Genomic DNA, 12,105 nt, shown 5'->3' on the forward strand with positions numbered 1-12,105 from the left:
GTTGTAAATCTTTGCGAGTGTACCTGCTCCCGACTGTTGAAAAGATTGAGTATTTTTCGAAACATGAACAGACAAAATGTTTTAGTGGATTACCCGGAGTGGATTACACTGAGGCGACAAGATATTGAGACTAATCCTTGATTTATGACACTTGGCTTGAACCAGTAACCAGAAGAAATTATAACATCGCATTATTAAGTTTAGTGGGGCCATATAACCTCGTAGTATTTGGGAGACTATACACAGGTACATTTTTGTAAGTGTTTATTAGTAAATAGAAGAGTAATAAACATTATTTGACAAAAATTCATATGTATGTTTATGGTAATCCTACGGCGGCTTAAAATTTAGATCTGCCACTTTTGCTTCCAAGGAGTATAAAACCTTTACTACATAACGGCGATGGATAGTTTTTGTAGGCACACATCTTACTCCTTTTTTATCCATTACAACTTATATTTTTTTGCGATTTTCCGGGGCTAAATCGTCTTGTGATTTGTTCCGTTTTGCTTAAATTTCAAAAATTTCTTTGCTGAAATTTGATGACGTCATCACAAAATTTTAAAATGGAAAAATTCACGTGTAACATATGCATACTATGCTTTTTTACTTTTATTTTAATGATACACATATCTTTATTTTAAATTACAGGAGTTGCAAAATCAAATTTTGTAAATTTTCAGAAAAGCTGTCATAGCAAGGGACGTTCTGTCTAAATAAACTTAGAACAATTTTTATTACATGGTTTAAGACGAATTTACAGTATTAAAATTAGGTACATATTCGTAATCTCACATCACCAGTTGCTACCGATTATTGCGGCAACCATTTAATTTTCAGATTCAAATATAAAGTTTTCAAAAAGAAGGCACACCCTCGATCTTATTTAAGGTACAAGTGATTAATGCACGTTGGTAAATGAAATAAATTCAAGATTTTAGTGATGGTCTTATGGTTCGGAAGTTGAGTTTCTATGACACTTTCAACCCTGTAACTCTCAATTTGAATATCTTTCAGGAAAAATATTTAAGTAAATCGCTTCTACCATAGCTAATTTCAATTATCCTTATAGCTACGCTTATCATCTCAATTTTACAGTAGAACTTTTTGTTTAGAAACAATTAGTCTTACAATTGCGTTAAAATTCTCCAATATTGAATATTGAGAAAAGACATTCGATTACTCGATGTGCTATGCTATAATAACTTATAAATATTATAAACTAGCTGACCCCGTGAACTCCGTTTCACCTACAATTTAATTTTGAATCTGCAAAATCGAATGCTTTGAAATCTTGCAGATGTTTTAAACATATGATAAGCATAATAAATTTTTATTCAAAATATATTTACTTATCCCCTCCAAAAAATTGATGACGTCAGCCCAAAATTTTGCCAAATGAATCCTATCTAAAATGTCCAAAATAGGATGAGACTATACTTGTGATTTATCATTCCATTCATATTTTTTAGTTTTGCTTATAGGGGGTGTCTCAAAAAAATTAATCACTGAGTCAATTTATTTTATTGATTGAATCAAGAATTGCAAAACTGAATTTTGAAATATTGCAGACGTTTTGAAGTTACTGTTTGACATGGTAGGTTTTCAATCAAAATATATCTGTTTATCAAGCCCAAAAACTTGAAGACGTCATCTCAAGATTTTGCCGAATAAATCCTATCTAAAATGTGGAAAATATCATCAGTATATTTTCGTAATTTATCATTGCATTCATATTTTTTAGATTTGCTTTTACAGTGACTCAAAAAAATATATGGATCAGTCAATTTATTTTAGTGAATAACTCAAGAGTTGCAAAAATGAATACTTTGAGATCTTGCAGACGTTTTAAAGTTATTGTAAGCATGGTAAATTGTTAAGAATATTTATTTATTCCCCCCAAAAAATTGATGGAATGGCTCACTCGATTTTCGCAGATAATTTTGGGAATACAATACAGTTATTTTTAGTATTACACTGCACCAATCCAAGGTGGTATATCTACGTGTTGATAGTAAATGTTGATTAGGTCATCGCAAAATTGTGTGAAGAAAAGACTCAACTCGAAAATGCTGAATATGTTTCATTATACTTTTGGTGCGAAGGAAGTTCTGTCGAAACAACGTTCGATCAATTTTTTGACAATGGTTGATATAAATAAAACTCAGTAGATGCTCATACTCGAAATACGAAGTATCTACTCGAATATCAAATCAAAATATTTCTAGTTTTTCTAGATGATACTAATACTTCAGTAAGTAACAGTTGATGCTCAAGTAGCATCTCGATACAACAAAAAAGGACAACAGTGACAGTGTTCAACCATCAAGGCAAAAATCGAGTCACCAAAATATAAGTTAGTATGGGGTAGACACCTTGAGATGGGAATCTCTATGGCCAGTGTTAGAAAAAACGCACTGCACAATTTATGAATAAATAAAAGTTAATTACATGAAAAGTTTTCGATATTCCTGCTCCTAATGTGTTTTTCAAACTGAATGCACCTTTTGACGACGTTCCACATTCATGAAAGTCACCATGTTTAGTTAAAATTCACTCTTACAACGATCCTACTGATTTTCTAAGCTACTTTACAGACAGCTCAGTTATTTGCCACGCCGATGTTCATTTCTAGATTAAATGCTCACAAAACGCGTAGATGTTCAGTTTGTGTTCGGGGAGATACAATGTTTCCCAGTAGGTACTCAGTACATAGAGTAGATGCTCAGGTATATAAGAGTAATAATGAAGTAGGTACTTCGTACTTCGAATATGAGTATCTACTCAGTTTTATTCATACCACTCAATGTCTCGCTTCAATGTTTGATTATGTTGATTATGAGCACAACGCTGATCAACTTCCATATCCGAATTACCCATGAAATAAATCATTGCGGTTTGCACCTGAGGTAGTTCGTCGCACATTTGATTGACTTCGTGGACCTATGTGAGGTTGTCGTCTTCTCGGCATTTTAATGAACTTCATAAAATGACACAGAATTATTTTCACAGTCAATCAAATCTGTAAATTTTGTCTTGAGAATTTTAAAATATTGAAAACTTCAAATTAAATCCTCGAATAACGGTAAAGTTTGAGGTTTTGTCGAAACCAACAAAGTGAATGTAGGTAAATAGAATGGCAGATCAAAATTAATAAGAAACTTTCGCAATGTGTAATTAAATTCACTTTAACCAAGACTTTTCTTAAAATAAACGACGTTTTTTTTTACGAAAAACAAAGAACGATTGGAAATTCAATATACTTTTCACAATTGCACGGAAGAATTAGTTTTGTATGACACGTCAGTTAGACGACAGGTCCGTCAGAAACGCCAACTATTGAAATTAATTCGAAGTGGAGATTCCCATACAAAATTTTTAGAATTTTTTTATTTTTTAACTGTTCTTTTAAGTTTTCCTTATTTTTTTATTTATAAACCATCTCCGTAATATAAAAAAATCTTCAAATCGGTCAAGCCGTTTTTGAGTCTTAGCGAGACTAACAGGAACAGCAATTGATTTTTATTATATAGACGATTCAAAAATGGGGGTTGGTGGTAGAAAGGTGAAAATTTAGGGTTATGTGTATTTTTTGATGCCAATTCTTAAAAAAATAAAAAAAAATTTGTCCAAAAAATAGACAAAAATTTTTTAGGGTAGGCCACCCTTATCACTTAGGGGTTTAAAAAATAGTTTACAACCTATTGTCAGACCTACCGAATAGACACAAAAAATTTCATACAAATCGGTTTACCCATTTCGGAGAAGTTCGGTTACAAACATTGTGACGCGAGAATTTTATACATAATGCATTATCATTTTAGAACAAATTTCATTACCATAAAAAAGGTTATACTGACTCGACCTTAAAAGATAGACATATGCTGTCGCGGACTTTTCTTTAGAACTTTTAGAGGGGAACAATTTCGTCATACATGATTTTTACGTAACTTTAACCGTTTAAGCAGCGTAAGCAACGGAAGCTGTGAAAGGAGGAATAATTTTCCCGTTTTTCCGAATTTTTCATTGCTACTTCGCTCCTAATGATCGTAGCGTGATTTTATATAGCCTATGTGTAGATATGATACATGGACTATCCAACACAAAAAGATTTTTTGAATTTGAACCAGTAGTTTCTGAGATTAGCCTGTTCAAATAAACAACAGCTTCAGCTTTATTATATAAGTATACATAAGCGTCTAGTTGTAATTTACTTTGAGTTTAGTTTTACCAACTTATTTGGCAAATCACGTCGGCAAATATTTTGTGTGTTTGGGTGTTGTGGGGATAATAGTTTTATTATTCGTATCATAGGAAAGAAATAATAGTATTCACAATATTTTCGAAAAGAAAGTTGCAGCAATGCAACAAGCATAGATTCGTTGGGAAAAACTTAAAAGTTAATGTTTACATATTGTGTTCTCGATTAGAAAAGTCTGCAGCTGTTCAAAAATAAAATTATAGCGTAAATTGTTAAATAACACATCACTGTTCCATTTTTGCTTAGCATTTTATCACTGTTTAATATAAAACATACTTATTTTTACATTTAACAACCGTTTTAAACAAAGACACTGAGATGTAAATTCCAACCGCAAGATTAAGAAAACCACAACACACCAAAAACTAAATAATGTACGACGTCCTCTTAAAATGTAAGTAAATGACCACAATATTGAACGCTTATATTAATTTCAGACCACGACAAAAGTGTCAATGATTAAAAACACCACGCTCCATTTCATAGTAAAAAACAAGGTTCGGAAACACCCAATATAAATAATTAATGCTGCTTGCTCTACTAAATTTGTTTTGGAAGTAGTAATTCTGACGAAACAGAAATAGTAATTTAACGTGTATAACCACGTTTGGTTGTGTCTAGAAATATAAATTCACCTTACATTATTATTATCATCAATAATAATCTGTCAATAAAGCAGTAGACTACGCATCATAAAAACTTACAAAACCTGAATAATGATTCATTTTTGAGGTTTCCCGAAGACATGCGTTAGATCGAGATTTTTTTCTCGGTTACTTACGGTGGAAAATTTGTTTTAACTATTAATTTTATTTCCATTATATGAAACAAATTTTTAAATCTGCGTCTGGTATGGAATAAAAGATATGAACTTTCCTAACCACCAGCTGCTAACCACTAGATAATATCTTTTGTTATAAGACCTAACTGTAGTTAATTAGATCGGATCGTGCTTATTCATTTAAAATTGCAAAGCAGTGTAACATAGTACAAATAAGGGGACATGAAACTGCAGTTCTTCCGGTATGCCGTGTTATTTCTAGCCAGTCCACTTTCAACTCAATTGTAAAAATTCGTTTTAGATCAATATTTTCCAGCATTTGATTTCCGTTGCGATCAGCGTGCTTCACTTTCTACGTAAAGTAGAACCATTTTTGAAGCGACATCGCCTCGCCTTTCTTTTGTATTTTACTTCTCATTGCAACAGATTAGAGATTAATGCACTCATTTACGTAACATACTCACAAAACGGTAACTGGAATACAGCGTCTGCTACTCCCTTTTCCGATCATTGAAAAATTTGGAATTGCACAAGTGAGAATTTGTAATGGAACTGTGGTTTGCGTAATTAACGAGCCTAGTTTGCGTTTTTCCTTAATTTAACATTTACTTATTTTTGTTGATCCATTTCTACTTTCTTGAATATTGTACCTGATTAGCCTTGCGCAAGTAAATAATTGTTAATAAATTTGCAGAGTGGATGAAATCGCTTTAATCGACCTTCCAACAATGCTGAATTTGGTGAGGTACAATACGTGGAAAAAAGGTAAAATTATTTATATCGGACATTCTTTGGGGACAACGGCAGCCATGATGTATGCTTGCGAGTACCAAGAACATGCCAAAGAAGCTGTTAAATTGTTCATATTTATGTCTCCTGCTTACAAATTAAATAGAATGAGGTCGCCTTATCGTATTTTTTTCCCATTGATGAAAACAGCTTTGGTAAGTAAATAAATGTTTACAACTGTTTTAATATTGTCATCATCCATTGTACTTCGGTGATTACTTTACCATTATTGAAAAAATTCAATTGGAGCATCCATTTTCCTTCGGGAAAAAAGGGAGGCAGTACGTCACTGGTCGGGGCCATGTCATTGATATAGTACACATCCTGCAACAATTTATTTGTTATTCAAAATTTAAATAATCATATTTACCTTAGGAAATGGGCAACCTGTTAGATTGGAATCCTTGATAAGACTAAGCGCCCCGAATTTATTTGCTTTGTACAGAGTGCAAATCCCCATAGAAAAATCCACAACGGTTTTTTTAAACTCGTTTCCACGTAACTGCCAAGCGCTTACCTTTAACTGTTTTGATTCGAATTATTACGTACCTATTTAAATAACCAAATAATATATTTTACCCTCACGTGTTCGTCTGAAGTTATGTCTTGAAAAGTCGTGTATGTAACGTTAAGAGCTGCAAAAGTTCGACTTTTCTTGTAAAACTTGAATGAAGTGAATTTGATAAAGCTCTCATCGCATCTTACCAATTTTGCGAAGTCGTTTTGTAAAACGACGCCTGCCTAGAATTAGCTTATTATTGTTTTGATGATTTCAGGAACTTTTACCTTAGTTTCCACAAGAAAACTTATACCGTCGATAATTATAAGAAACAAAATCTGTACGAAATATTTCATTTCAATTAAATTATATTTGCTGGTATTTAGAAAGACTGAACAAGTTTGAAAATCCAAGCATCGCTTGTCTGTTAATTAAAAACTGACATTATAAATGTAATGTTTTTTTAATGTTCCGTGATTGCTGATAAATCTAATCGACAATTTCAGCCAAAATAATTGTCATAAAATTGTTGATTTTTATCAATGTATGACAAATTATTATTTTATTCTGTATTATTTAAATTAAAAAATCGTGTGGTTTTGCAGACTGCCTCGTATTTATTTTAAAATTATTTGTCCTAATATTTCCCTCAGTGAGGTGCAAAGTTTTTGAAAAGATTTTCACACGTTGTCTGATAATAATTCCGACGGCTCATGTAGAGAACCAAAAGAATAAAAAGTTATTAATTTTTTTTATTATAAATAAAACTTTACCACACATTTTCAAATTCTAACCAGATTGAATATAAAAACAGAAACAAATTTTAAAAACCTCATTAAAAAACAAAATGCCAGTAAATTTAAATGTTAAAGGATTTCAAAACCCAGTAATTAATTGCTACATTAATTCCAGTTTGAAAAACTTACAGCGCGCAATTAAAAAAACAGAAAATGAGACCGTGTTTCGTTGGAAAAATGCAAAATGAACCTGAAGTATTTAGTGATGTAAATACCAAGTGGCTATTAATGTTTGTGGCTTTTTTTGTCGGGTTGGTAACATATTTAAAATTTCATGATCTCATACCTGTTTATCAAATTGAAATTTTGCTCATCAAGTTAGTAGTGGTCATCTTCTCATCACGCTTGTTACGCGTCTTCATGTCAAGATTGACAAACTGTTGTGAACTGACAGGGAACATTACTGCCAAGGATTCAGAATTGGCAATAAAAAATTTTGCTTCAATTATTATTAATAAGTAGTCACCCGGTAGTTTTATCGTTTATTTTTTATTTTCTGAAATTTTTGAAACTTATAGTTCAAAAGTATACCTCATAAAGAAAAAAACAAATTTTTCGTCTGTGAAAAACTTATTTCAGAAGATATTCGTTTCTTTTATTAAAAATAAAAAAAAAGAAAGAAAAGCTTCGATTTAGACAGAATTCTTTATACTCAAATCGTATAAATAAAAGCGACAAACTCGTTCGCCAAAAGTCACATAGGATCAAAATAGTATATTAAAGAACGAGTTTCATAAGGCAAATATTGAGGCACGAATTCAAGTTTATAGAACGAGCGGCGAAGCCGCGAGTTATATAAAGGATGAGTGCCTCAATGGCCTTATGAACGAGTTATTTATACTATTTTTTCTACCGCATACGTTTTTTCCCAAAATTTAATTAAAATTTGCATTTTTTTTAATGTGGGGACTTTTGTCGTGGTTGGTGATGGGTTGGTCTGACACTAACCACGAAATATTTGAGGTTCGAATTTTCACAACAACAATTGTAATTCGCATCAATTCGAGTTTTCGTAATTTAAAATTGGTTAAAATGTCTTGCGAAGAAGTTACGCGTCCGGAAACGTGAGAAATTTTAAGTTTAGATTTGCCACTGACATTCACCTGACATTTCTCGTCATTGCTACCAATCTTACCGATCTAAATTACAGCAGATCTATTAAAGAACGCCTTTCGGCTATTAACGAACTGCTGTGACGTCATTTGCGTGCGTTAATAGCTCTATTAGAAAACCAAAAAACGTGGGCGGTAGAAAAATGTTTTTATCTACAACTGCTTTATACATGTACATCCCATTTCTTCTATTATCTGCCACAACATTTTCCCTTCTTTGTTATTTGCTTTATCTTTTGATCCTCTTTTCTCTCCCTTTTCTTTATCTATTATTCTTGTCCCCTTGTCGCCCAATCTTGCGTTAAAATCCCCTCCTATAAGTATTTTTTCATCTCCTTTTTCTTTTGTTTCCTTTTCTATGTTTATCTTGGTTCCCTTCATTTTCTTGTTATAAACGGTTATTATTTCCCATCGATTGTTATCCAGCTGTATTACTTTCTTCATTAGTCCGTTTTTATTATTACTTCCCTTTTCCAATTCTTGCTTTTTTTTTCGAATTCCCATTACTATTCCCCCGCTTGCTCCCCCCTTTTTCTTATCCTTTGTCGCCCCTTGACACTCCCACACATATTCTTGTGGTAGTGTCTCTTCCAATTTCTCCCAGTTTTCTCTTTGTAGGTACCCAAATCTCTACTAGCCCCACAACATCAAATTTTCCCACGTAGTCCCAGAACTCCTTTTCCTTTTTTTACAACCCTTGGACATTCCAAAACAGTACCTTCACCCATTTTTCTCCTAATTTTGTACCAGCTTTCCTTTTTCCGATTTCCCTATCTGCATCCTTTATTCCTTTTCCTTTTCCTTTTCCTTTGCCTTGTTTGCTTCCCTTTTTCCTCGTTTTCTTCCTTCTCTTTTGGCTCTTTACTAAAAATTTTCTGCCTTCTTAAGTCTGCCCTCTTCTTCATTCCATTTAAAATTTCTGCCGTCTACAGTTAACTTTTTATATCCCATTCGAACCATTTTTCCTTTATTTCTCTCTTTTGTTGCCTCTTTTTTATCTTGTTTTGAATTTTTCTTTCCGTTTTCGTCAGATCATCATTTATGTAAATTGACGACCCTTTTAAGTTCTTCTTGCTTTTCATTACATTTATTTTTTCTTCTCTGTTTCGAACTCCACTACATAAACTTTCTCTGCAATTTTGTACGCGCTTTTAACTTTACTCTCTACTTTGATTTTCTCTTCTAAAAATTTTGTCACTTTTCGAATTATCTACTTCAGCTCTCCTGTTTCTATTTCCAATAAAAGTTACAAGTATCCAAATTACTAAAATTTATATCAAATTGACACTGAATTTGACGCTGAGGTCAAGGCAGACCTTTTATTATCTTATTAATGATTGTTGATGATGGTTTAATGATTCTTCTCGAAATTTCGAGTTTATTATTCAGAGAATCCTCTATGTATCCTTCCACAACACAATTCGAACACTAGCCATCGTGTCTCTTTACAACTGTTAAATCTGCCACAGAGTCTGCTAATAGAGTTGCACTCGAACGCCTAAAACTATAACCCGTGTATTCTTCTGGATTTTGAAGGCCCGGAAATTGTCAAATTTTTCTGGGAATTGTTAAAAATGTGTTCAATCTTATAGCTTGCACCATGTATTTTTTGTTCTTGTAATTGATGAACAACAGTTTGTGTGAAATCTTTTAAGGGCCGTAATATTTTGTACTTCGAAAAATGTCAATAGCAGGAACAGACTTACTTCTATTAATTATAATAAATGTTCTGGGTTTATGAATCTTCGTGTCCGGAATTTGGATTACAAGTATGCTAACGGTGCCTTCAACATCGTCGACTGACATATGAATCTCTCCATTTCTTCGAATGTGACGACCTTAGATTTCTTTGATCTGTGCCTTACAGACTGTTGTTTTAGGAAAGCTGATACTTGATGAAATCTATAAGTTCTATTACAATGTATAGTTTAAACCTCATAAATAATAATCATTGCGATGCGATGTCACAAACCTGCTTATATCAGTATTTTCCTTCAGAGATAACATTTTCTTCAGTTTGGAATAATACCACCATAGTGGCGAAGATTTAACATTTTAGATCGTTTCGAAATATAAGCCAAAATTATTCTTTTGTCTACTTCTTTCGCTTCCTCCATTCACAAAAATTCTGTTTTTCATATGCATGCTTGAATTTTGCTGGCACCACTTTAGTGATAGCTTTCAAAGCTTCGTCCAGGACTGCTGAGGTTACAAAAACTTCATTTTCGTCTTTATCTTCTAAAATTCGAGACATTTTTGTCTCGTAAAAACACAAATGGCAAACAACTTTAGAGTAATGTAAACTAGTTGTTAAACTGGTTGTCACGAAAATTAGTTTTGCAGTCTCCACGATTTCTCGATTGAGATTTTGATTTTATGCATAAAATTCGTCAAACTAGAATAAAAACATACAGGGTTATTCAGCTAAGATGACCTATTTATGTTTTTAACCACAAAAATTGGTCGGTTTTCTCGTTATTATCGTAAAGAATGCATAGGCATTTTTCTGACCCTGACGTTTCGATACATGTAGCAAAGTTTGATAAAATTTAATTTTGAAACATGTTTTGTAATCCAGATTCAGGTGGAATCGGTATTTCGGGTTGCCTATTTTAAAAACATAAATGGGTCATCTTAGCTGAATAACCTTGTATATATGCCGCGTGAGTTAAACATATTTATTCACTCAAAGAAATGATCTCACTCCCACTGCGTGCTCTGGATCTCAAGATCTTCTCATTAATAAACGTATGTTTAATTCACTTGTCGTATAATATTGTTACGATGAGCGGCGTGGGTAAAAGTCAACATTTTTTTTCTTAGTAACTCGAATTTACACGACTAATTACATAGAAATTATGTATAAAATAAACCCGCTCCAGGCTTGTCTTTATGCGAACGCCGCCCGGCCGCCGCACATACTAGAAAGGCCTCGATAAACCCATAGACGTCGTACCGGGGCGGCGTATGGGTTTATTTCGTAACAATATTTATTAATGTTGTTGTGGTTATTATTTTATTTATATCTGGCGATTTTGTTACAACTCTGTGTTTGGTAAACTGTTACCTAAGTAATTTAACTGAATATATAAAATTCGTAAAATCTTCATAAGTTTTTTGTTATATAATCAGAAAACACCTATCTTCATTTTATTTTTGATATTCTTCTTTAGATTCAAACTCACAGCTTCATCGAAATACAATTATAGGTGAACATTTGTTTTGATAGAACGGTAAGTTATATTTGAACAAAAGATTCACAAAATTATACTTAACTGTAGAAGCTATTTCTAATAAAATTGATTTCATTTTCCTCAGAAGTTAATTGGGTGGAAAGTTATGATAACCATTAGACAATTTCTTGAAAAATACCACACAGAAATATTTTGTGTCGGTCCTACAACTGTACTAGAAATCCAAAATTTTTCAAAGTTTTTAATTGAAAGGCCATTGCTTGAATTATATTCATGAAAAGAATTTAATGTAGGTATGTATCACGTATTACATATACATGATACATACATATTTAACGCAATAATAAGTATGTAAATAATCAAATATTTAACGATTTAAAGTAAGGCCTACAATCATGACAATATCCAATATTAACAAGAACTTACTCTTCTCGTCTTTCTAGCCTGAAAAGATTGTTAAGTGAGAATCCCATATCCTAAATAAGAGTGTACCAGGTCAGAAAATGTAACTTTTAAAATATTATGTACGATGGACAAAATTGGATAAATTTTTCTTCGCAAAAATGTATGTTTCAAAATTTTACTCACTATGTAGTTTATATGTTTATGTCATGGTAACGTTGTGCCTAAAGTAATTCCGAAGAACTTGGTGAATTTTTTTTAGAATTTAAA

General features: G+C 32.3%; 1 protein-coding gene across 1 annotated transcript in view; it reads left to right on the plus strand.

The window, feature by feature from the left end:
• The window catches only part of LOC135131220 (uncharacterized), a 29,780-nt gene that overhangs the window by 10,139 nt on the left and 7,536 nt on the right, over window positions 1-12,105 (plus strand). Inside the window, exon 4 of the mRNA XM_064058878.1 lies at window positions 5,737-5,986. Within this exon, the coding sequence (XP_063914948.1) occupies window positions 5,737-5,986 (250 nt within the window). The remainder of the gene's footprint in view (window positions 1-5,736; window positions 5,987-12,105) is intronic.

Source organism: Zophobas morio, unplaced genomic scaffold, assembly GCF_036711695.1.
Source record: "Zophobas morio isolate AGI-343-1 ecotype UQ-CSIRO unplaced genomic scaffold, CSIRO_AGI_Zmor_V1 ptg000002l, whole genome shotgun sequence".
Classification (NCBI taxonomy): Eukaryota; Metazoa; Arthropoda; class Insecta; order Coleoptera; family Tenebrionidae; genus Zophobas; species Zophobas morio.